Raw genomic sequence first — 27500 nt, 5'->3', positions numbered from 1 at the left:
TGGTATTTAAAGGACATCATCAATCTGGTTCCAAACACCTTTCCAGGCTTATTTCATGGAATTTCTTTTCACACAGCCTCCATTCCAATCAGACTGGACCACTTGCAGTCCCCAAGTCTCATCCTGTTTCCTCCACATTTGTACAGTGCTATTCTCCATGCACGGTACATATTCTTCAAGCATCTCTGCCCATTGAAACTCTTCTCTTCTTTCAAGCCCTAGTAGCCCAAGTGATACCTTCTCCATGAAGCCTCTGATTCCCCCGGATAGATGGGATCCTGCTCTCAAATCTTTTATGTCATTGTTTGACCTCTCTCTTTCTCTACTTTATATCACAGTTATTTGTACATGTGTCTCATGCACTCTAGTCTATTATTAGTTCCTGGGAGTGACTGTGTCATTTCTTAACTTTGTATCCCCTAGGACCTAGATCAATGTCTTGAATAGAGAAAGTATTTAATAAATATTTGCAAAGTCAAATGGAACAGAAATGAATCAGTGAATGAAGAGTTAAAATATGCTTTCTCTCTAAGTTCACTAAAATCTTATTGGGTACAGGTCTTATAATTTTGCATACATGTACCCTCCTGCCACTCCCCCCCAACACACAAATGCCCACCCTCTCAACTCCAATAAGCCTCTTAAATTGAAATTTACCTGGGATGCCAACATTACAATGAAATGCGTGACATATTTATTCCAAGCCTTTTCATTAAGATAAAGTCTTCTGGTCAGTATGAGGTTGTTTTTTTTAATGACCTATAAGAAAGTTATATGATTATCAGGATTTTGACTGAACAGAGACAAACTATACCAAACAAAATGCAAATATTGATCTTTAGTCAACCATGAAATAAATAAAAAGAAGGGATTTTTAAAAAATCACTCATCTAGTCAATCAGTTTGAACCAGAACCAAACCTGCATTTTTCTAAAACAAATGAATTAGAATACAGAAGGAAAATAGAATCATAAAATATTGGAACTGAAGAGAACCTTAGAGATCTAACTTCCTACCTAGTAGAGGAATCCTGTCGGTAACATCCCTGACAGATGTTCATCTAGATTCTAAAGGTACAGTGATGAGGAGTTCATCTTGTCACAGGACAACCCATTTCATATGGGGATAGTTCTAATGACATAGTTTCCCCCCTTATATCGAGCCAATATATGAATTTGTTTTCTTGTCATTTCTACCATTGACCCTAGTTCTTCTCTTCACATTTGCCCAGCCCCACCACACAACAGCCTCTCAAATACTTCAAGATGGTAAATGTATCTCCCCTAAAATATCTCTTCTCCAAGCTAAACTTCCCCAGTTCATTCATGTATTCTTCATATCACCTAATTTCTAGACTCTTAATTATCCCCAACGTCTTCTTCTGGATTCTCTTCACCTTTTCAATGTGAAACTTTTGGTAAAATACCTTTAAAATGTGAAACTAGGTACAATATTTCAAGATGTGTTCTGACTAATAAAGAGAACAGTAGAAATACTTTCTCACTTGTTCTGATTACTATACTTCTTTTAATGCAGCCTATAAGCATTTAGCTTATAGTTAGCTAGCATCCTAGATTGTATTCAGTAAATTTTTATGAAGCTAAGTCTCCTTAATTCAGTTTGTGGGAAATTTTTTGGACCCAAATATAAGGCTCTACATATATCCAAAGTAAATTTCATCTTGTTAATTTCATACCCCTCTCCCCCCCCCCCCACTAAACTTCTCTGATGCCTTGTCATGGCAAGCAGTTGTGATCCTGGGTTCTCCAAGGCCATGCCAGTAGAACGCAAAGTCAGCCAAGGTTATCAAACTGGAAAGGCCTTGCATATAGTCTGCTGTCTAAGAACTAGCTTGTGTTTGTACAGACTCATCTCTAGAGGGCTAACCACTAGGTTCAATTCAATTTAATAAACAATAATTAAACAATAAACAAAAAATAATTAAATTAATAATAATAAACAATAAACAACAATAATGATAAACAATATTTAATAAGCAATATGTGTCAAGCACTATGCTAAGCACTGGGGATACAAAGAAGAAAAAGAAAGATGGTCCCTGATCTCAAGAAGCTTACAATCTAGTGGGAGAAGATAACACACAGAAGTAAGCTGCAACTCAGGGAAGAACAAAGGGGAGAGAGACCACCAGGAGTTATCTAGTTTCATGGAGTTTAGACTAAGCAGAGCTGCAGATTGAAAGTGGAGTGATTTTGTTTTCGTTTTTGTTTTTTTGCCAGAGCAACTCACAAAACCATCATTAGTGGAGAAAGTACTGGACCCAGAGTCAGAAGAGGCAGAAATATCTCCTAATCCCCAACACAGTAATTGGATGATGATGGTCAGATTAATTAAATTGTCCAGCCTCAGATTCTTCATCTGTAAAATGGGGATAACAGTGCGACTGGTGCCCACCTCACAGGGTTATTTTGAGGATCCAATTAAATAATGTACCTAAAGTGTTTTTGCAAATGTTAAAGCATAATATGTTAGTTATTATTGTTGTTGTTACCATCTGCTGGAGTATAAAGGAATTGAATTTTGAACTGAGAGATGGAGTTCCCACAAGAAGTGTATACAGTATGAAGGAGTTTGGGGCCATTCAGCCTGGTAAGGTCGTTTTCAACTTTATTTCTGCCATCTAGCACATTACTATCCTTACCAACCTTGTGTCATGTATATTTAACCACTAGGTGGCACGCATGGGTCAATCACTCATTAAGGACAGACATTCACTGCTCATCCTGGTCGTTTCCATAGGCCCTAAAAGAATAGATGTGCTAAGTCAGGGCAGTGTTCTTACTGGTTCCCAGAGAGTCAGAAACCTTCCATCCCCCAGTTCCTCTCTCTGATGAGAAGTCAGTCAATAAACATGTACTGAGCACCTCATATGCTCCATCTGCATGGGAGATTTCTACTCCCTGCTTCACCAGGTCACCTCATCTCCAGTGTCAGGTGAGAGGTGGAATCAGACCTTGACCCCTGGGCTTCTACCTCTTGCTGCACTGTCTTGTGCCTAATTTCCAGCTTTTGGAGGGAAGAGGGGTAGTCAAACGGGGCCTCCCATCTGACCGTGTGCCTTCCGTCTCACACCATGCTCTTCTCCTGCCTGATGTCCAGCCCCCTCTGTGAAGAGCAGTGGTGTCTTCCACTCAGTGATGAACATTCTCACACCTGTTCATACCCTACATACCCCAGTGACTCTGAATCCCTGTAAGGTCTCCATCCAAACCCCATTCCCCATCCCCATTTCCCAATTCCTTATCCCCATTCTCATCAGTGCTCTCATCAAATGCCACTCACGCCTTTCACTGTGCCTTCTGGAATGCCTGCTCACTTCACCCTAAATCTTTTTTTCTCCTATTCCTTCCATCTCCTATAAATCACTGAAACATGATTTCCCCCGGGCATTCTTTCCAGTATTGGTTACAAGCTCACTCATTCCCCTCATCTCACTAGGTGAGGTGAGGGAGTTGAAATATTCTTTGCTCCCCATGACCACTTCCAGGTTCTCCCCCTACTTCCATCACTCAGTAACCTTTCCTCCTTTTCAGTCCTTGATTAATAAATGTATATTGACTGACTGGCACTGTGCTAAGTGCTGGGGACACAGAGGAAGGCAAAAAGACAGACCCTTCTCTCTGGGAGCTTACAGTCTAATGGGGGAGGCAACATGCAGACAACTATGTATAGACAAGTCATAGACAAGATAAATTGGAGGGGCAATTAGGTGGGGCAGTGGAGTCAGGAGAACCTGAGTTCAAATCTGGCCTCAGACACATAACACTCACTAGCTATGTGATTCTGGGAAAGTCATTTAACCCCAATTGCCTCACCAAAAAAAAAAAAAAAGATAAATTGGAGACAGGGAATCAATAGAAGGTTGAGCAGTGCCAACTCAATGCCAAGAGTAATGTGGATTTGTGGATCTACCTAATTAGAATTGAACTTGAGTCCTCACCCATTGATGAAGCCCTGCCTCTTCTTTTTTTTAAACTTCTTTTATTTCAGTGAGCACTGGTCACAACAATCCTATTAGGTTGGCCTTGGCTCCCCAGGAAACAGATACATGCTTGGATACTGCTTATGGCAGGTTGTTACTTTTAGCAAAAAAAAAAAAACTACACAGTACTTAGTACCAAGCATATGATGCTTAATAAAACATAAAACATGTACCAAGCAGCTGTGCCCTACTCTCTTAAACATTGGATGCTTTCCCTAGACAAAGCTGGACCTGGGAGGTCCAGAACATGCACTCTCAGAGGTTATTTTATTCTCCACAGCTGGGTACCATAGAAGTAGGGGAAAGAAACTGGAACAATATAGTTCCCAAAAAGTTCAACTCAGTCTTCCAGTAAGACTGGTCATTAGAAGCAGAAGCACCAATTCTGGAAGAACCCAGAACCTGATGGCACAGGATTACAGAACTTTTCTGCAGTCTGGAACCCGGAGGGTCAGTGTTTTACTGTCTTGGATGTATTGACCTGGAAAGAACCTCTGACCTTATCTCTAGCACAGCTAACCCAGTCTACAGTAGAGTGAGTAGATATGGCTAGCTATGGCCACAAGGAAAAGTCTGCCACAAGCTAGCATCCCTGACCACTCTTAGCCACAACCCAAGTCTCTGCTTCAGCTGGGCCTTAATATGTCCTCTCTTGCTCCCCAGCTAATATGTGTGTGAGGCCACATCTGAACTCAGGTCTTCCTGACTCCATACCCATTTTTCTATCCATTGTGCCCCCACATGCCCCATAAACAATTTTTTAAAATGCTGAGTAAATAACAAGACCTGGAACCATGCCATTAGAGACATAATAATTGTCTCTGAACTTGAATACATATTTCAATGTTTGAGTCTAGAGTGATGATATTGGAGATGATGGCTTATTGTTGAGACTCACAGATATTGTTAATATTCCATAGGTGGGAATAAAGTTAAACAGTTTTGAAAAATGGGAAATCATGGGACTTTGCTAATGAAATTGTCAATATGACTACAAGGCAGCCATTAAGTTAGAATAGAAACCAATAAACACAAAAGGAAAAGGATGACAGTGCCCAACAGAGTAGCACAATTATCTGAGTTATCAGAGTCAATTCCTTGAAGAGATACGAGCCCTTCTCTCCCTGTGCCCCCCACCCCCACCCCTGATACTAGGTTTAGCCAAATTGCTAGCTTGGAATTCTTACCAACTTTCATCTCTATTTATTGATGGACAACAGAAAATGTATTCTGAGTCATACTCCAAAAAAATCTGGTGGATGTAAGGAGAAAAGGATTCCTAACTGGAAGCTGTGCTGTAATAGCTAAGTAATAAAGACAACAATAATAACTGGCATTTATATAATTCTTTAAGATTTGCATTATGTCATTTGAGCCTCACAATAGCCCTGTGAGGTAGGCTTTCCAGATGTTATTATCCCAATTTCACAGGTGAGGAAACTGAGGCCCATAGAGGTTAAGTGGCCTGGCCATGGTCACATAGTAAATTTACATGTGGCACATCTTCTTGACTCTAAGTCTCTACCTATTCTCTATCCAGAAGAGTAAATGAATAGATGTCTCCAGTTTTCACAGGGCATAGCTTTATTGACCAATTATTAATCAATCAACAAGTATTTATTAAGCACCTACTATGTGCTGAGCACTGTGATAGGTGCTGGGGATATAAATACAATGAACGAACCAATTCCTCCTTACAAGGAACTTATATTTTAATAGAGAAGCCAACAAATATATAAATATATAATATATATATATACATACATACATACATACATATCTAAGTATAGGTCTAATAAATATAAAACTTGTTACAAAGTCGTTGAATGCAAAACAGCTTGAGAAAGAGAGTACTAGCAGTTAAGAGGATCAGGAAAAGCTAAAATACATTTCTCTAGCCCTGAGTTTTTGTATTAGGGTTATTTACAACCATAAAATGAATCTGGAAGAAAAAAAAAGGTGGGAGGAGGGGCTCAGAGCTACGTCTAGCTCTCTCTACCTTTAGGGCCAAGTCATAGGTGGCTGTGCTCCAGATGTCTCTTTCAGAAGTTAGCTGCTTGAGGTCAGCTTCCATCCTTACTCTTTGTGATGTATATAAGTCATGATATTGCTCCACAATTCTAAATTTAAAGACAAGGAAAAAACTGGTTTGGTTGTGCTCTAAAATCATTAATTTCTTCATAAAATAGGAAATTCACCTCAAACTGATCTTAAGATAATTGTGGCACAATCTTTGAAGATATAGGTAATAGGCACATCTCACATTGAGTTAAACAGAAGAGATAATAGTAAACATTCTCCCAAATCTCTCAGGAAAAGGAAATGAATGAAAACCTAAAGTCCAAGATTTTTTTTCCCTTTCTCCAGATAGCTTTCATGTTATTTTTCTTCTTTCCTTTATTAGAATTTGTACAATATGATATTCCAGCCACAACTGCATATATAAAGTACTTTGCAAACCTCAAAGCATCATGTAAATGCTAGCAGCTACTATTATTATTTATTCAACCAATCATTAAACATTTATTAAATAACTGCTATGTGCCAGGCACTGTGTTAAGTGCTGGGGATACAAAAAAGAGGCAAAAGACAGTCCCTGCCCTCAAGGAGCTTATGATCTAATCTAATTAATTGTAATGCAGGATCCATTTAAAATTCAGAATGTAGTATGATAAATTATTATGAAAACTGAATGCATCAAGAATACGGATTTTGTTCAAATGTAATAAATGTCTCCACTAATTTCTGGCTATTTCTCCTATATCCCCCCAAAAAAGCAGATCATATCAGTTTTCCAGTCCTAACACAAAAAGAAAGAAGAGAAACTGCAGCCCAACACACTGGTTAAAAAATAGAATGTCATAACCTTTTATTTAAGGGGTTTAAGTCTAGTTAAAGATAGACATTATAGATGGAAAATGATCACTTGTTGTTGCTAGGTTTCTTTAAGTGTGGCAAATGAAGTGATAATTTCAATTTTCTTACTGGTCAGCTAATATTAGCCACTGTACAAAATCACTGATAAAATTAATGAAATTATCATTCTATTTCTCCTTCCCTCCCCCCTTTCACAGGAACAGCTAGGTAGCACAGTGCATAGAGTGCTGGGCCTGCAGTCAGGAATATTAGTGTTCCGGAGTTCAAATCTGACTTCAGACACTTACTGGCTGTGTGACCCTGCGCAAGTCACTTCACCCTGTTTGCCTCAGTTTCCTCATCTGTAAAATGATCTGGAGAAGGCAATAACAAACCATTTTGGTATCTTTGCCAAGAAAACCTCAAAATGGGATCACAAAGAGTTGTACACAACTGAACAACACTCTTCTTTCACAGCCAAATTCCTAGAAAAATGTGGTACATTGGTTGCCTCCATTTTGTCATCTCCCACTCCTCAGCCCTTTGCAGAATGGCTTCTAGCTTCAAATTCAACCAGAAGTGTTGTCTTTTACAAAGTCACCAACAATCTCTTTACTGCTATAGCCAACAGAATGTTCTCAGTCCTCACTCCCTTGACCTCTTGGAAGTCTCACACTAATAACTACTCCTTCCTTCTGATAATGTTCTCTCCCAGATCTCCTGCTTGTCTGACTCATCCTCTGCAGCCTCCTTTGAAGGTTCTTCATCCGTGATTCCTGATGTATGGCGTGTGCCCTAGATGCCCCACCTGGGACTTCTTCCTTTCTCTTTCTCCCTTCTCTCTCATGATGACCTCATCAGTTCCCATAGGTTCAACAAGCATCTTAAGGCAAATGACTCAGATATAGCTACATATCCAGTCCTTTTCTCTCTCCTGAGCCCCAGTCTTATATCTTCAGGAAGCCTATTAGACATCTCTACCTGGACATCCTATAAGTATCTCAAACTGAACATATCCATATGGAACTCACTATATTTCTGCCTAAAATCTATGCTTCTTTCTAATGTTCCTATTTGTGCTGGGGACACTACTGTTTTTTCAGTCACCAGGTTCACAAGCTAGGAACCATTCTCTACTCATGATCATTCTCACTTACTGTCCCATACCATATCAAACAGTTGCCAATCTCATCAATTCTATCTCCACAACTTCCAGAACCAGAAAATAATGGTGTTTTTGTGTTTTATTATTTGTTTGTTTAATTGGGGGGGGGAAGGGCTATCAAGAGAAAAAGAAACAGAAGACATCTGAGAAGTATAATGTATATTAACTAATAGATTCCTCTACATTCTTCCAGCAATTATTTAAAAAGGAATAGCTTGCAATATAGCTATAAGGTAGGGGAAACAAGTCAGAATGGTGGCCAGGGGCCACAAAGAGTGCAGTTCACAAAGCTTGGGAAGGACCCCTTAGGGAGGAAGCATTCTGTCTGTTTTGGTGTAGTCACTTAGGTGGCAGGAGCTCAGGACCTTCTCTTTCACAAATGTGGGTAAAACCAAGGACTTAACCCTCTCCCCTACTGACCACTCTTCAAAAGCCTCTGTCTAGTTTGAGAGTCCATTTATGAAAGGCAAAGGATTAGAAATTAGAAATTAAGTAATCATAAATTTTAAAATACAAGTTCACAAGCAACAAAGGATGTCATGATTTGCCTTTTGACGGTCTGAGGGACAGACCTCTCATACCCAGGGAGAATTTCAGAGACGACTTATAGGTAGGTCATTCACAAGATCACACAGGTAAGACAAGGACAACCCAAGGGAAATCAGTAGGTATGAAGGGGAGGCAAAAATCAACGCAGCTTCGGAACAGTTTGGCAAAGTTCTGATAAGGAGTTGTTCTCACAACTCTTGTATGTCCTCTTCCTGCTTTGGAGGGGAAGGGGAAGTGGAAGGGATAGAGGAGAGAAGGAATAATAATTTATTAAGCACCTACTGTGTGCCAGGCACTGTGCTAAGCCCTTTATAAATATCATCTCATTTAAAGGACTCCTGCCCAACTGGCCTATATCATAAGACCTATCCCCATCCTGGAAGAGTAGTTGTGTGTGCCCAAGACTTGTCTAAAGACAGTAGCTGCAACCAATGAGCAAAATATGCCAGCGAGACAAAGACGGTGATTCTCTTTCATTTCATCTTATGGAGAGTATGATGAACTTGGAGTGATATTGTGTTTTGTCTCTTTTTTTACTTCTTTGTCTTGACTCTTAGAATTTTGGCTTTGCCATACCACGCTACAGTTCCTGATAACATAAATGCTGAAAATTACTAAATGATGTACAAAGTAATGATGACAGTAAAGGAGAGTGGATTCAAGTAAAACACAGAAAGAGAATGGAGATCCAGCATTCAAGGCACAATTAATAGAAAGATTAACACAAAACCAACCAGAACTCTTTACCCAAAGAAATGAGGACTCATTATCCTGCTCTCATCTCAAAACAAAAATCATACATTAAGTTCCTACAAAAGACACCCATAGTCATCTTAGGAATCAAAAAATTAGCATTTCATTGCTTTAAAAACAGTTAACCCCTCCCCTCTCCATCTAATCTAGTTAAAATTTAAGAAACTCACCTGGCATTCTTCTCTGCATTACTAAGAGCCATCATCAACTCCTCATGGATCTTCTCTGCTTTTTTCCTCAACTTTAAATCATATTCTCGAACTAGAAATAGCTCTCTAAAATCAAAGGAGAAATTTTGTTTCCTTTAAAGTCTCAGAAAAAGCTTCTGTGGAGGATTTTAGTTTTATCTTAAAATGGAAACATCCACACAGAAATCCACTTATGTGGGGCCAAAATCACTTTTGAGCCTGAATGTAGATTTAGAGCCAGAAGGAACTTTAGAGGTCAAATGGCAATAATGGGGGCAGCTAGATGGCACACTGGATAGAGTGCCAGGCCTGGAGTCATGATATCTTCCTGAGTTCAAGTCCGGCCTCAGACACTTACTAGCTGTGTGACCCTGGGCAAGTCACTTTATCCGGCTTGCCTCAGTTTCCTCATCTGTAAAATGAGCTGTAAATTGAAGAAAATAGCAAACCACTCCAGTATCTTTACCAAGAAAATCCCAAATGGGGTCATAAAGAGTCAGATACAACTGAAATGACTAAACAAAAACAAAATGCAATGAAGAATTAGTCTGTTGGTTGTGTGAAAATATGGTGCTTTTATTTTCAGATATGGAAAAAGAGTTTAATCACTTTTGTTCACACAAAAGCAAACTTCGAAAGATCTAATGCCAGTGATTGTCAGTAAGAATGCTATTATTTAACACGCTATTCTCAGGAATGGTGGATTATATTACATGTAGCAATGTTTCAGTTCTGAACTCATGGTTTATGTCTCTAATGAATTGGCTTCATTTCTCCTTTTCTTTTCCCAGTTTTTGAAAAGAATATATAGAATGTTCCATAAAATTGCATGTTGTTCTTAACTCTTTATCATTCTGATTGTAGTAGTGAACACACTTGATTTCATTTTTAGCAGTTTCAAGAGAAAGTCTCCGGTGACTATGGACCAGTCACTTTGAAGAGGGTTTCATTCGGTTTCAGAAGCCAAGACCTTTGCCACTAATAGTTTTATTGTTAAGCCCTTTTCCAAAGCCTGGGCCTGGCCTTTCTGATATGCATCTTTCCTCCCAGACCCTGAAAAGAACCTGGCTCCTGTGTGTCTCTCTTTAGCTCCATTTGAAAGCAAACTTCCCCCCTTGCAGTTCCCTTCATTATCTATTCTCATTGTCTGTTCAAATCTCTCAGACCTTCCAAACACCTGGACCCTTTTCTCAACCCCCTCCCCCCTTCAACTGGCCTTTCCCATTGTTTTACTTTCCTGTGGCCCCTAGTCATTTCTCACCCTTAATCCTAGCTAGGCTCCATGAGGTCCAGGACCTAGGAGTTCTGTTCACCCCAGCTTACTAGCCACTCCCATCCAGATCTCCTTAGACCTCTCTTCCAGTCACTCCGGGCTGCTTGGCCACTCCTGGATCCCTCCCACAGTCTTTCTGTACTTAAGATTCACCTTTACCCCGATTCAGATGCTGAGCTTTCTTCATGCCCAAAAGGCTGAGACTGCCTCATGCCTGCTCATGTCACCTGGCCTCCTTAGCCCCCAGCCCCCATTTAGAAGCTGAGCTGTTCTCACTCCTAGAGGCTGAGACTGTCTCAAGCCCGCTTGTCCTTACGAGTGTCACCTGACCACCTTGCCCCCATTCTGATGCTGAGGACTTCTCATGCCCAGAGGCTGAGACTCTCAAGCCCGCTCTCCTCATGGGCCTGACCTGGCCTATATGTGATTTATCTTTAATAAACTTTTTCTCTGGCTGGAAGAAGATTTTGGGTTGAATTCATTCAGGCAGACTTGGCGCCGCGATTTGGGGCTTTTCCCAGCACCCCAAAACCTCCTGTGATCTTGGGGTGCCTCTGTGCATTTAGGAGCACCCCAAAACCCCTACCCCTCTTCAACTTCAGTCCTCAGTTTTCCAGGCTGTAAAATGAGGATGTTAATAATACCTGCACTACCTACCTGGGGTTAAAGTCTCAGCTCTGTTACTTCCTACTTGTGACCTTGGAAAGGACATGACCTCTCTGAGCATTAGTTTCTTCAGCTATAAGATAAGGAATTTGGAATAGATTGTCTCTAAGGACCCTCCCAGCTCCAAAAAAGTATGATTATTTTGCTTTGGAATTTAGCTACACGTTCAGAAATTGCAAGGGGTTAGACCCTAATGGACTACTAATTACTTGTGGCAAAGAATTAAAATTATGAAACTGCTAAAATATCTTTGGTAGACCACATCCCAGGATGAGGAAGGCCACATCTGATCTACAGTATACCTGGACCTGAAAATATCCTCTTGGTTGCCATCCATCATCACCCTCATCAGGGAAATGTGTAAAATTTGCAATTTAAAAGTACTTCAATACATCACCTCAACAGCTCCGTGACACAGGTAGTACAGTGATGTGAAGGCCCACCTTCCAAAACCAAATCTTGGTGACCACATATTGTAGTGAAAAGAACACTGGGTTTAATGTCAGAGGAAGGGGGCTCAGATACCAGCTGTGTTATTTACCATCTATGTGATCTTGGGCAAGTCATGAAATTAGAGATCTGTTGTTGGTTGTCGTTTATTTTTGAAGAAGACCGATGACATCATGTGAATTGATTGTAGTAAGGCAGAGTTGCACAGAGTCATCAGCCTCACTCTCTCTTCCTGAGTCCAATCAAATTCCAATGGCAAGACAAAAGTCAAGATGACTGGTGATGGCCTGGGATACAGTAGATAACCTTGGCGTCTTTGATGCTTGACCAAGCTCTAAGCACTCCACAACACCTGCTTCAGCCGCCTTCATGGCCAATGGAACAAACTGCTCTCATCCACCCATTCCACCAGGCAGACGTTTTCACATGTTTGGGGTAGACATCCCCCTAACTTATCAAGGGGTTTGGGGTATATGAAGTATTCAAGGAAGACTAGCACTTTTCATAGCTGCTCATCCACCTTTGGTGTCCACCTGTCACCCAACTCTCACCTGGAGTTCCAAGAAGCTGTAACATTTGCAGTGGCCACACCCTGGTAAAACCATCTAGACAGGCCACAGTGGGCAACACATATAATAAAGAAGAACTCCAGGAGAAAGATGCCGAGAGTGAAGGATGCTGAGCACAGATGGTGAGCAAACCTGGCCTCCACAGGGCAGCTAGAATCTTTGGACAGTTGGGCATATGTCAGTCATGACCAGAGTGTGGAAAGAGTCCAATTGTTGGCAAATTGTCTTCTCACCAAGGATTCAGGTGGTTAGTAATGTGCAGTCTTTACCTTCCCCCAACCTTTCCATTTGAAAGGATAGATGTTTAAATAAAAATTTGTTTTGAATAGTTGTTTACTTCTTTTGTAAGTCAGTAAGACAGCCAGCTCATTTGAAATAAAGAAACAATCCTAATTGCTTTTGAGCTGTGTGTTTCCTTGTTGGTGAAAAAGGGGTCACAATCAAGAGGGACAGTGTTGATGTGGGTATAAAGAAGCAGAAAGGTACAAGGTTTGACCCTGCTCCAAAACCATCAGCCTCACTCTGGCTAGGATGAGGTGAGTCAAACTGAGAAAAAGCACTATCATTTTGATTTATCATTTTTTAATAAACTTCCCAAATGACAGAACTAACGTTGAATCAGGGTGTTTTATCTCCCCTCTGGCTAAAAGGAAGCATAGGGAGGGAACTGGGGCAAGGGGACAAAGAGGGGCTGTCAATTCCTATTTCCTCATTTACTCCTTCCTCTACCTTTCCCCCATTCAGGCACAGATAATGCTCTCTGCTATGGTAAAAATCAAGGGCACTGAGTGACTGAGGAATAGGAATAGTTAAACTAATTTAAAATAAAACATGGGAAATAGACAATAGAGCTCATATCAAAACCAACTATAATAATTTGATCTGTGATTTAAATTTAAAATAATTGCCGCAACAAAACAACCAAAGGAGGCCCCAAAATGCCACAATCAGCAAAAGTATGACAATTTCCAAATGAGAGAAAGAGCTGCTAAAGAGAATGCCAAGGTAGAATACCTAAACTTAGCTTCATGCCACCTTTTGTCCACATACTCTCATTTATACCCACCTTACAAGGTTGTTTTAAGGAGAAGACATTGTGAAATCAAAAGATCTATATAAATGTGATATTATTATTTTCACAATTCCATTCTCTCTTTTAAGTGGCCATAAGTAAGAATGGAAGAGCCCTCAGGTCTTTGATGGTTCTGCTTTTCCTGAAGGTTTTCATTTCTCTACAAAAACAGGTTTTCTCAAAAACAATCAAAGTTCATACCTGCTCAGCTCTTCAACAACTTTCTTGAAGTTAAACAATTCTTCTATGATGCGCTTGTCCATTACGCGTTGGGCCACCATGTCTTTGTAAAAATCAATCATCTGGCGAGCTATTTGGTCAAGCAAATTCACATACCTCTGTCTGTAAGAGGGGGAAAAAAAGGAGGTGGAGAGGAAACTAGAGTGAATAAGAGATAGTTTAAGGAATATATGCAAGAGAAAAAGTAACATAATTGAGGTAGAGAATAGACATTCCCACATACATGTATGTATTCCAAATATGTTTATATGAGTGCCTGTTGTCCTTCCCAGTACAATGTAAGCTTCCTGAGAGCAGGGCTGTTTCATTTTTGTCTTCGCATTCTCAAAGGAAAATAAGAAGCATTGTATGGACTAAAATTAATGTCAGGCCAGGAATGATGAGAAGTTTACAATAAAGGGTCCAGATGTACAAAAACATTTACAAAAGTTTTTTGGTATAGAAAATAATTGGAAACTAAGAGGGTGCCCATCAATTGAGGAATAGCTGAACAAATCATGGTCACTATCACCTACAAGTATTCTATTACCATGATCAAGAACACTGGAATTCTCCTGACCTTAGCCTTTCATCTTTCTCTCCTTATGCCTCACCATTCCTAAATATATTTTTTATTCTAATTGTATCATCCTGTCACTCTATCCTTCCGTGTTTTCCCAGTCTCTCACCTCAGCTCTGGCCTTGGTTTCCTCTGTCTACATTTTGATGCCTTGGCTAACAAGTTCAACTTTATACAATCCTCTGTCTTCAAATCCCATCACTCCTCATCTTTTTCCAAATCCCAATCTTGGCTTACTGTCACCATTCACCTATTTTACTCTTAACTGTGTTTGCTGGCACTGACCCCTCCTCCTTTTCTGCTGAGTTTTGAGATACTTCCAGATCCATCATGAATTCCAAGGAGTTTAACTGGCTGTAGCAGAAGATGCACTATCGATGTATGCTATAAATGTAGAAGATGTAGTATATAGAAATATATTACTCCCATCCACTAACTTTAATAGAAAGGAATTCCAATGTGATTGACCATAAGCTACTTGCTATTAAGGATGCTCTGGAGCTACTTGGAAGGGTCTTAGCACCAAGATGTAGGTAATTGTAGGTGATTTCAAGGGTCCTCAGCTCTTAACTGAAACATTCTGCCTGGTGAACTAATGCACTCAGGTGAAGTTCAGAACTCGAGGAGTAAGAAACCTAGATCAAACCATTATTTGCTTCCAAAGTATATGCAACAAGGAAGCCTTGGCTGGGGTTCTTCTGGGGTCTGGGCCTGGACATAGGACTTCTGTACTACAGAAAGGAGATATCTGTCAGTCACACTTGTGGGAGAGGTGAGAACCAAAACTTCAATGCACTGGCATTACTGGTAGTCTGAGTGAGCACATGATGCTCAGGGTCGTGTAAAGGGTAGAGGTAAAGGGCCAATGCACAAAAAAAGCCCTGATAGGATCCATGAGACGTCTTCCACTGTGACTGATAATACCCCTTAACTATGGTAGCAGCTAGGATTTGATTTCATCAGCCAACAAGCATTTATTAAGTATTTTTTATGTGCCGAGACAAGCATCTTCATGGCAGTGTATTGTTTCTCTAGCATGGGGAACTTGATCATGTATCCCCAGCTAGCATCTACCTAACATCATGGAATTCCCATACAGATTAACTTAGAGAGAGATCCACAGTTACTAGTCAAGGTCTGGAGAAGTCTTCAGAAGACATCAGGGATTCAGCAGTAGCTTACAACAACCTATCACCCACTGACCAATGGACATGTAGAGTACAACCTAGTACCTGTGGTGCTTTGCCACAAACTTATTATAGGAGAATCTAGTTCTTGCTAATGACAGAATGTGCCAGGATAACATGATGCCTTGATTAACAAGGAATTTAACAATTTAATTTAATTTAACAAAGAATACTTGGAATGTCAACATTTCAGGTAGCCTATGGATTCTCCCCATATTTGTTCCTAGCAGGCATCCCTTAGATTCAGCCAATGACAATTTTAATGATCTGAAAATAAATCCTGCAAAGGAGAATCAAGACCATTCAACAAACACTATGGCGGACACAGGAACAGGAAAACAATTGCGAAAGCAATGGAGCACAGAGACTTGATTGTAGGTAGCCAGATACCAGGTCTAGGTGGTTCTCCTCTCAGGACTCTGCCTTAGGCCTTACGTCGCAGCTATTCAAGGCTTTTCACCATCTTTTCAGCAATAGAACCAGATGAGCTAGGAACCACTGAGCAGGGACACTTACCCAGTCTTTCACATTTCATATCTTAAACCAGTTATGTTCCCCTAAATTCCCATGGTAAAGTAACAGTAAGCACAAACCACTCCTGTTAATGGTATAAGGAGTTAAGTGGGAAGCCTGAGGAATTGTGAATTGCCAGCAGAAGTATGGAGTGGTGATAATTTGAACTTTCATCAGAGGTACACAGAGAGATCTGACACTGCCCTCCCACCCCCACAACACACACACACATACACACACACACACACACACCCCCACCACCACCACCACCATTGTTCCACTGGCTTCTACCAAATCAGTAACATGGCTAGTAGAATTTGGAAGTCTGTGTTGCAATGGCTTTGTGAGCAGTAAGCTGTGGCACGCTGCAGGGAGATATAAGAGGAGGGACAGGAGGATCTGCTGCCAGTTGATCATTGCCAAATTGATCTTTGTTGTGTAGAGACAATTGACAGATATGGTTGTTTGTGGACGGTGATTCAAACTGAGGTGAAGGGAGGGTGTGGCTGTACCAGCTGGCATCTCTGGAAGAGTTTGTGGGTGTGGGCGTTCTTCTATGTCTCTGGCCAGGCCATTGTCCTGTGGGAGGATGGCCTGTGCATTTCCACCTCCACGAGCTTTTGGGTGTTATAACCACACTTGGCACTGGTGTATGAAGACAAGGGCTTACTGAGACATCATGGAATACACCTTCATGACAACTCTGAGACCGCCTCATTAAACCTTGGGCATATTTGAAAGGACCAGACATAAGAATCATCCTTATCTAGCTAGAGAGAAAGCCACAATTTTTCCTATGTTGTTTAAATAAAACCTTGACAGGGGATCACACTGACGCTATTGCAAAAGACGTTTGATGACCTGAGAAATTGTCTGTGGGCCTTTCTCCGCCCTTCAGGGTGACACTCCCCAATCAGCACGTCCAAGCTGATGTTGCAGGAGACACGAAACAGGGATTCTAGAAGAAAATATCAGCTGTTCACTGATGCCATAGTATTCTCTCTCTTCCATGAAAAGAGACTTTGTTGTCTGTAAAGAGCTTTTCATGATCATGCCATGTGGGGATTAGCCGAAGGAACTGGATTTCCAGGTTAGCCGAGAGAAGAAAAGATTTGTCAGGAGGAGGGGGAGGTCAGGGGAGGGGTTATCATAGCTGCCTACAAGTATCTGGAAGGCTTTCTGCTAGAATAGGGACTGACCCCAGAAAGCACAACTAAGGATCAAGCTGCAGAAATGAAGATTTTTTACTTCATGTAAGGAAACACGTCTAGGAGTTAGAAGCATCCCAACATGGAGTGGGCTGCCTTGGGAACCAGCAGGTTCTTAACTACAGTTCTTTAAACAAAGACCAAATGACCATTTGTTGGGGGTATTGTTCAGGTACAGAGATTTGAGTTCAGATATAGGTTGTATTGGATGGGTTCTCCGCCAACTCTGAAATTCAGTTTTATTCCTCAGAGGTCACCATCGGAAAGAAAAGAGAAACACGACTGCCTGTTCTTAAAACATTTTCTGAAAAACAAAGATCAGTGGACAGAGCACCGGCCCTGAAGTCAAGGGGACCTGAGTTCAACTCCGGCCTCAGACCAAACACTTGGCGCTTACTAGCTGTGTGACCCTGGGCAAGTCACTTAACCCCAACTGCCTAAACAAAACAAAACAAAACAAAACAAAGATAACCATGACATTGTTTGGAAAATAAAGGACAACTGTTAAATACCCTCAAAGCCCTGACCTTATATTTGACAAGAGTTCTCCTCTGTCTGAACACTCCACACTGATTTGTCGAATGATTTCATGAAATGCCGTATTATAAATGTTCTGCTCAGTCTTCAGCACTTCAAGAAGTCTGTGCATCTGGTAGAAGAAAAGTAAGGCATTAGTGTGTCATTAAAGTAAAAAGTTTTATCTTACAACGACCCCATGGAGAAAGATTGTTATGGGAGATGCTGAAAACATGACATTCCTTTGGAAGATCTTTTTTCTCATGAAACAAAATAGAACCATAGGATTTTGGAGCTGAAAAGAACCTGACGGATCATCCCCTGCAAGATACAGAAGGGTTGAATACCTCGGCCAAGGGCAGAGTAAGGACTAGTACCTGCATTCTCATCCTTACTCCAGTGTTCTTTCCATTACGCCACCCTGTTCTTAAAATAATAATCTAGCTCAGTTTCCTTCTTTTAAACAGGCAAGATGTTGTTATCTTAATTTTACAAAGGAGCCAAATGAGCCCCACAAAATTTAGGTGATTTGCCCAAGGTCATAAAGCAAGTTATTAGTGGAGAAGGAAACAGAAACCAGGCCTCCTGCCTCTTACTGTATTGTTCTTTCTTCTACGCAATGCAGCAAAAGACGATGTAGATACAGAAGCATTTTGCAAACCCTAAAGCACAATATAATTATGCTATTGTTATTATTACCATTACTATTATTGCTATGTATTTACTTAAAGAAGCTGTATGCTGGAAAAACATTCACCAAAGCACAGATTTCCAAATATGCCCCATTTGGTAGGTGGAATGAAGGAAGAAGGATTCTGTGATAGCCTTTTTCACATTTTAGCCAGTGATATCTAAGACTCATGTTATTATTATACCCTTTCTGTCATCTTCTCTGGGTAACATTTAGGCTCACTTTCATACTTTAACAGCTTTATTCACAGGGGAGCATTAGTCTATGACCATTAGACTGTTTCCTCAAATGTATCTGAGAGCTTATTGATTTAGGTGTTTCCTCCAACAATGCCAATCACAACTCAATCAGGCCTGTCCATCCTGGGTGACTCCTGTCCCATGTCCTCCTGTAAACTGACCATAGTGGGCCCACCTAATGAGCAAGAGGCCTTCCTTACTTTCTCCTGCTATCTCAAAGGTATCAATGGATCACTCTGTCTGCCTGTCATCTCAAGCCCTCTCCAAGTGACCAGTCTATCTTTTCTTCTTATCTTAGAAGTCATCGATGACATCTTTCTCACCTGTTCTTTGGAGTTCCTCACTGAAAGTATGCTGCAGCCAGCTCACACTGACCTTGCACCTGTCCACTGATCTCTGTGTAATACTTATCAGAGCTAGTGGTATTTCATGTCTCATTACTATTTAGCATACACTGGGAAAGTATTATTATTGAAAAGATGGGAAGCTTGGGGTCAGTAAAAGAACTTTGAAATTACCCAAAAGCAATCCTCTGTTTCAATGGTGGACCCAATTTGTCATCCATCCGTATTATCTGTCTATACACATATACTGATCAATAGGCACTACTGAGGACTCATCTAAACGCATGTTGAAATCTGGGTCAGAGACATTTTTCATCCACTGGTCTTTCCTATGTGGGCGGAGAGGCCAAACTCTTTTGAAGGGTTACAGATCTCAGTTATAGATCTTTTCCAGGAGGCTCTGCAATGTCGTGGGGCTTGCCACAATCAGGACCTCATCCACAAACAGGAGCACCTGGAGAACCGCCCCATCTGCGGGGAGTGTCTCTTCAGACTTGACTCGGCATTGGATGGATCGCCTGGCATTTGTTATTAGAAGGTCAATGAACAGTTATTTTTGTTGTCATATTTTCCAAGCAGATAACAGTTATAATCAGTTACTTTAATGCTTTCACATTGAGAATTTATACCATATCTCCAGTTGTCAATAAAATATTTCCAAAAACCTACCACACACTCACAAGATTACCCAAAAATTTCTATAGAATAATCATACTCATGCTTATAATTTAAAACATCCACATAGCACTTTAAAGTTGGCTAATTACTTCACTAGAATAGTAAATTCTTCATTAGAATAGTAATATGAATATTAATATTCCTATTTTGCTGATGAGAAAACTGGTACTTTGGGTATGGATTAGAATGCTGGAAGGAACTTTTGGTGTTATCTAATCCAACCCCCTAATTTTTACAAGGAATGAAGCTGAGATCAAGAGAGGTCAGGTGACCTGCCTGTTATCATATAGCTAGTAAGTATCTGAGGAAAGAGCTGAACCTAGGTCCCCTGGTTCCAAGAGCAGCACCTCTTCCACCATGCTGTTCAGCCTCTGTGATTTTTTGGAGGCCAGATCTGTGATTTCATTGGCATAGGGAATTCCCAAGCAGGAAACTTTCTGAAGACAAAGCAAATTGGAGCCTACTCTAAAACTTCAGGTCTTAAAAAGCTCCCTGAGCCCAGGGTCACAAAGCCAGGGTGTATCAAAAGCAAGACTTGAACCCAGGTCTTCCTGACTCTAGGACCAGCTTCTATCCACTAAACTTCATGGCTTCTCTCTGAATCCATTTTTACAACTAAAATTAGGCCTCAAAGAACATGATCCTTTTAGGACATCTTATTAAAAGGATAGACACAAGGACTTTACAACAGGGTAATCCTTGAGATTTGAAACGTCTTTAATAAATGCTGTACAATTATGGGAAATGCTTAGAGATGGGAAATATCCTCCACCATGATGAGGTTTAGGAAGGGTTTTCTACCTGAGTTGCATTTACTGATTTTTCAGCATCTACACCAGCCTTCTCTAGCATCATATCCATTACATTCTTCAGCTGTATCACTTCAATTCTCTTATTTGGTTTCCTAGCAGATGAAGGTTGCAGAAATGGAGAATTAGTGTTAGTACCAGAACTATGCTGAACCAAATCTTTGAACCCCAAAGATAATAAAATATAATAAAGGCAGCCCATATGTCTTTTGGTAGTGGGCTTTGACAGAAATGGCATCCTTATTATTTTGGAAAGCATTTTAGAAAATCAGCTCTACTTACATGGATGGGAAAAGTAACAGCCTATTCTGACTGTCGGTCAGCAAAGTTGTATATTTACTGCAAAAAAGGAAATTTACACATTATTCTTAAGGGCATTCGATGGCCTGCCTGTAATACAATGCATAATCACGTACTCTCTATCCCCAGGAAGGAGCATGATCTTGTGGAAGGAGAATGGGCAAGGAGATGGCCTGGGCTTAGGTCTTGGCTCCAACCCAATCCACATTAAATGACTACTATGCACTAGGCACTCTGCTAGACTGAGGATACAATTAATAAAAAGAAAGCCATTTCCTGCCCTCAAGGAGTTTATAATCTAATGAGGCTCTACCCTGTACCAGCCATTTTCTCTTGGGAAGTCATTAAGTCTTTGTAAATAAGGTGGATTTTAGTGTGTTTTGTTAATCCCTTTTAGATAATTGTTCCAGGATCCTAGATATTATTTCCCACAAATTATGGTTGAAAACAACCTCTACTACACAGTTGCAGTGAGATATAGGGGTGACATGATGTGATATTTACTACACGTGCACTGTGCTAGAGCACAGCATGACAATATTGCTAAAGTTAACTTGTGAGCTTAACATTGACAAAATGCCTTCTTTAGTCTGTTGCCCTATAAAGCAAGTGGGCTCTGGTCAGTGAGTTGGGAACCCATTTTGAGATTTGGGTAAAGCATTGAGGAATGCATGTACCTGCCTTGATCAGCTCCCATTAAGGTTTGAGGGGAATCTGTGTTTGCCTCAACTGGCCCCCATTGAGGCTTAGGGGATGAGGAGTTGTACTCCTATTCTCGCCGGCCCCTGGGAGAAGTGTGATTAGGGAATGCTGTAGGAGTTGGAGCTCCCATTATCAGCAACCCTTTTGAGAAGACTAGACTTAGAATAAAGTAAGCTTGTTTAAACCCTCTGAAGCTGTCTTCCTGTCTGACCAGATCAAAGGTGACGCTGTGCTAGATGAACCTGTTAGTGTTAGGTGCCCTTTTGTGTTCTCCCGCCCAACAAACAGTGTTAACCTGTGTATTTACCTGTGAAATGGGTAAGGTTGAGACTGTCTTCAGTCTTCCTTCCTGGGTCCTTGTTTCTGGTGTTGTAAGATTCAAATGATGTAATACATTTGAAAATGCTTTGTAAACCATAAAATATCATATTAATATAAGAGAGTGCTATTAACAATAACAGCTAGCATTATACAGCGTTGTAAGGTTTGCAAAGCACTTAATATGTCTTATCTCATTTGATCCTCACAATGCCTTGGAAATTGACAAACACTACAAGTCAGGGCTTGAGTCATTGAATTGTTGATTATTTAAATGTAAGAAAGTGATGGAGAAAGGTTAACAATGCAGATTAAATATAAAATTGCCTGTATGCTTTTTTTTTCCTTTCAGGGACTCAGTTAAACATTTACCAGCAAACCCCTGGGTTTAAACCACTGTCTAGGACCCTGAATGTCCTTCCACTCTCAGTCTTTGCATTATTTCTTTGATTCAAGAGAGGTAGCAATCATGTAATTATCAAGGGTTCCATTCAAATTGTAAAACTCACTCATCATAATATTGTAGACCTTCAACTCCTGTGTTGGACACAATGTGAAATTCTTCAGGGATCAGGGTATCCATTAACTTTTTTGGCTGAAAAAAGAAACGGAGATGTGAAAGGGGAAAAGACATTCTGAAAGATACTTTACCTACTACCCCACACCTCAAAAGTCAGGATCTAATTTGTTTGAGTGATCTTGATTTCAGAAATGGCTTAAAACATAGTTCTATGTAGAGGCTATGAGCTTGAATCAAAATCACCCATATTGTAGAAAAATAAATTGAGGGTTGGGTATCTAGGACCAGTCAATTGAAACACATCCTAGGTTCTCTGAAACTTGGATTTTATTTCTCAAATTCCACCAATAACTGATCGTGTAATTAAATCTAAAAATCCACATAAAAATTAATATCAGCAGGTTGAAAAATCTATATCTGACAATTTTTTAAGATGATTTTTAGAGAGACAGCTGTGATCTAGATTCCAATTTATCCTGTCTACATCTTTCATGTACATGGTGTTTACACGCTGTCTCCCTGTTATATTGTGAGATCCTCAAGGAGAAAGACTGTTTATCTTTCTTTGCATCCGCAGTGATTAGCAGTGTCTTGACACACAGCAGGAGCTTTTAACAAATGCTTTTTGACTTGACTATACTTTAGTGATAACAGTAATTCCTTAAACAACTGTGATGACAAAAACAACTTTAAAAAAGGAAAAAAAAAATGTCTTTCCCATAAGACAAGGATGGACTGGGATCATTTCCATCATCACCATACTCATAAATAAATGCTGACAATCGGACCTAGCCATCTATGTCCAGAAAAGAAAAAAAATTATGGCCAGAAAGTCGCACTTACTGCCGTCTGGGGGATAGACAAACCCTCATGTGGCTTTCCTTGAATGGCGGTAAACTTTTTTACCAGCTGTGGAAGCCATGAGTCCTCTAGTTTTTCAGCCTTAACATCATACAAAAAAGAAACATCCCTAAGAAAATGAAAAACACATGTATTCATTAATTAGTTATCCACAAAATTGTATCAGATTGGATTAGCTAATTATAGTTTTTAAAAATCTTCCATACAATAATAGATGAGATTCATTACAGTTGTGACCTCCTGCTCACAGAGTTGTTATGAGGAAAGTGCTTTGTAAACTTTAGTGCTAGAGAAATGTGAGGCTGATATTACTATCAAAATGGTTAACTGGCATTCAGGTAGCTGTAATATTTTTCAGCATTTAGAATTTTAAGTGTAAAGAGCCAATACATCCAAAAAGGCCTAAAAAGACCTAACACTTTGGTACCAAAAAAAACCCAACAAAACCTGATGCAAATATCCAATGATACAGAAGTTTTTCTGAAAATTATCTGAGGTAGAGAGGGACGATGTTTAATGGCCTGAAAGCTAAATATGAGTCATCAGGGTAATACAGCAGCCAAAAAAAGCTCATTAGCTCTTGGGCTGCCTTCAAAGAGTAAAATCTTCCAGAAGGAGCAAGGGGATGGTCTCACTCTACTCTGCCCTTTTCTGACCTTGTCTAGAGTATCATGTTAGGAAATCGTTCCAAAGAGCAAACCAAAATGTAAGTTTTTGCAACTTACACCAATTGTCCCTGGCTCTGCTCTTCGAGGCCAGAGTGAGTCAAAGCTCCCCTCCACAAGACAGCTTCATAAATAATCAAAGATAATTATTGTGTCCCCATTAGTTTTGTTTCTCCAGGCTTAGTACTCTCAATATTTATGTAACAAACCCAAAGTCTTTTGCTATATCGGGTGTTCTCCTCTGGACATTATCCAGTTTATCAATGTCTTCCTTAGACTGTGGGTCCCAGAACCCAATACAGTGTTCTGAATGCAACCTAATAATACAAAGGTGAGATGCCTGCCTTTTGGAATATTCTCCATACTTGAAGCCCCAGTACCTTGACCATAATTGGGACTTAATTAATAACTTGTTTACTGATTGACAAGGGCAGAGTGTAGGGGAATTATCATTTTCCTATTCTGGGAAGTTAAGACTTTCCTTTTCTTTTGGTTAGGCAATGGGGTTAAGTGACTTGCCCAGAGTCACACAGTTAGGCTAGTAAGTGTTATGTATCTGAGGCTGGATTTGAACTCAGATCCTCCTGAATCCAGGGCCAGTGCACTGTGCCACCTAGCTGCCCCCGAGACTTTCTTAATATGGTCCAAGATGGCATTAGCTTTTTGGTTCCTCTATCACATTGTCAACTTTTATAAAGCTTAAAGTTCACTAAAAATTCCCAGCTATTTTTCAGAAGAACTTCAATCTTATTATGTCTCCCCCATCTTGTACTTGTGAGACTGATTTTTTATGCCTAAGTGTAAGACTTTACATTTATTTTCCTTTGTGAGATTGATTTTTTATACCTAAGGGTAAGACTTTACATTTATTCTTATTGAATTTCATCTTTGTTGTATTCAGACCACAGCTGTAGCATGTCAAGTTCTTTCTGGATCCTAAAATCCAGTATGCTATTGATCTCCACCCCCCCCAAACTAAGTGCCACTTGGCAAATTGATAATTCGATAATTCTGTCTATGCCTTTATCCAAGTCATCAATAAAAATGTCAAACTGCTCAGGGCCAAGCACAAATTCCTGGGATACTACACTACAGACTTCTTGTCACCAACATTGAGCCCTCAACAACCATCTTGAGTCCAATTATTCAGACAGTTCTGAATCTAATATTATTGACGAGTACATCTCTCCAAAATTTTACTTAACTCTATGTAAAATCTAATCACAGAATGCCCCTCATCTACCAGCTCAGTCATCCTGGTTTTTTTTTTAAAGGAAATGAGATTAGTATGTCACAAGACCTGTTCTTGATGCTGGCTTTCTGTAATAACCGCTTCCCTTTTTAAAAGTTCATCAATCATCTCTAGAATGATCTAGGATTTTCCCTGGAATCTAACTCAAGTACCCTGGCATAGAGTTAGAAGACTCTGTCCTTCCTATTGTAAAAATTAGGGCACCATCCATTCTTCCCCAGTCTTGTTTTACCTCCGCCATTTTCTAAGAGCTTTACAATTTTACTGACAGCAATTCAGCAATCCCACTTGTCAGTTCTTTCTGTAGCCACTGCTGGGTCAGGTGGCTTGCATTCATCAAGGGCACCTAGGTACTTCTCTTATTTTCTCTTTATTTATCTTGGGTAACAACCCCTAAGTCATTTTAGTTCTAACATTTCCAACGTAAATGTTCTTCTTGGCAGAAAAAACAGAAGCCAAAGAAGTGAGTGGCCTAGCCTTCTCTCTATTGTCACTATTGTTGTCCCATCCAATTCAAGAAAGGTCATCTCCTTTCTCATATCCTTTTTCTCCCAATATGGCTTTAAAAAGAACTTCAGAGAGAGAATTCTGAGAAGATGATGGAGTAGGTCAGAAAACTCCAGGCTCTCTAAATTTCCTCAAAAAAAAAAAAACCAATAGAACATCGCCTCAAAGTAAACGTAGAGTGGCAGAAATAAACAAAAGCTGGGGTAAAGTAGCTGTCCTCCTAAGACAACCTAGGAGGACCTCAGGAAAGACTCAACCTCCAGGGGTGGAGTTTGACCTGAGTGAAATGCAAACACCTCCAGGCTGACTCCATCTCAGGTACTTTCACCTCAGGGACAGTGTTGGGGTCCAGGATGAGTAGAAGATTAAGGACCCTCCACTATGGAGGGATGCCGAGCCCAGCTGTGCTGACTAGACACAGTCCTGGGCTGCAGCTGCGGTTAAGAAAGAGCTAGCATACACTGGATGAGTGTGGTAGCAAAGGGGTGGGGGCCCTGCTGGCTGTGGGCACTTGCAGGAGAGCAGAGAACTTTCTGCTCAGTTCCGGAGCAGAAAGGAGAGCTGAAGTTTGCAGCCACTGGAGGGACCATAGGGAGCAAGAGCATTTGTGGGACATTGTGGCTAGCCATGACTTAGAGGTGGAGAGGACTGCCCAAGGTTGGGCCCTGGGACAGAGCTCAGAAAATCGCAGTAAAAAAGAGGGCACCATTCCCCGCTGGGTTCATATTCAGAGGAGGATAGTGGAGCTAAAAAAAGCCACTCCTTTTTCAAAGAGAAATGTCAAATGGTCACACACCCAAAAAGAGTTCTTAGAGGAACTTAAAAAGGACTTCAAAAATCAATTAAGAGGGGCAGCTAGGCAGCGTAGTGGATAGAGCACTGGCCCTGGATTCAGGAGGACCTGAGTTCAAATCTGGCCTCAGACACATAACACTTACTAGCTGTGTGGCCCTGGGCAAGTCACTTAACCCCATTGCCTAGCCAAAAAAAAAAAAAAAAGAATTAAAAAAAATCAGTTAAGGGAGACTGAGGGAAAATTAGGGGAAAAAAAATAAGAGCAATCCAAGAAAATCAAGAAAACTATGAAAAGAAAGTCAACCAACTGGAAAAAAAAGAATCAAAAACCTAAGGAAGAAAATAAGTCCTTGAAAAGGGCAAAGGGAAGTTAATGACATTATAAGACACCAAGAAATAATAAAACAAAATGAAAAAGAATGAAAAATAGAAGACCTAGCAGCTTCTACATTGAAGGACTGTAGGTTTTGGAACACTATAATTCAAAGAGCAAAAGAACTAGGGTTGTGACCAAGGGTAACTTACCCAGCAAAGTTAAGTATAATCCTGAATTGAAAAAAAAAAAGGACATTTAACTAATTGAAAGACTTTTCAGGTATTTGTGACGAAAAAAAGGGCAAAACTCAATAGAAAATTCAACATATATGATCCAGGAGAAATATAAGGTAAACATTAAAGACCAATTATAAGGGACTCAATAAGGTCAAATTGTTTACTTCTTATATGTGAAAATGTTATCAGTACTTTGATGTCATCGTTATTTGGGTAGTTTGAAAGAAAGGTTTGGGCTGAGTTATGTATGATGGGGTGATTCTAAAAAATAAAACTGAGTAGGAAAAGATAAAAAGGAGCAATTATCCCATACAAATGAGGCAAAAAAGGAGGAACTGATACATAAGAAGCAAGTGGGAGTAGAGGGCTGGTAGTGCTGGAACCTTACCCTCATTGGAAATGAGTAAAAGAGGGAACAACATATACACCGGGTATAAAAGTCTTCTAAATGTGTACAGATATAAAGAGAGCAAGGGGATAGGATAAGGGAGAGACTTTTA

The 27500-nt window shown here is 40.2% G+C and overlaps 1 protein-coding gene across 1 annotated transcript in view; it reads right to left on the bottom strand.

Moving 5' to 3' along the window:
- Positions 1–27500, bottom strand: part of AXDND1 (axonemal dynein light chain domain containing 1) — a 104439-nt gene that overhangs the window by 58243 nt on the left and 18696 nt on the right. The window contains exons 4-12 of the mRNA XM_027868576.1: positions 23212–23338; positions 22358–22443; positions 20811–20867; positions 20521–20623; positions 17779–17900; positions 13746–13886; positions 9497–9601; positions 6003–6123; positions 658–759 (exon numbers count right to left, since the gene is read on the bottom strand). Of these exons, the coding sequence (XP_027724377.1) occupies positions 658–759; positions 6003–6123; positions 9497–9601; positions 13746–13886; positions 17779–17900; positions 20521–20623; positions 20811–20867; positions 22358–22443; positions 23212–23338 (964 nt within the window). The remainder of the gene's footprint in view (positions 1–657; positions 760–6002; positions 6124–9496; positions 9602–13745; positions 13887–17778; positions 17901–20520; positions 20624–20810; positions 20868–22357; positions 22444–23211; positions 23339–27500) is intronic.

Source organism: Vombatus ursinus, unplaced genomic scaffold (assembly GCF_900497805.2).
Source record: "Vombatus ursinus unplaced genomic scaffold, bare-nosed wombat genome assembly UNPS02014789.1, whole genome shotgun sequence".
Classification (NCBI taxonomy): Eukaryota; Metazoa; Chordata; class Mammalia; order Diprotodontia; family Vombatidae; genus Vombatus; species Vombatus ursinus.
This window is presented reverse-complemented; position numbering and strand designations above follow the sequence as displayed.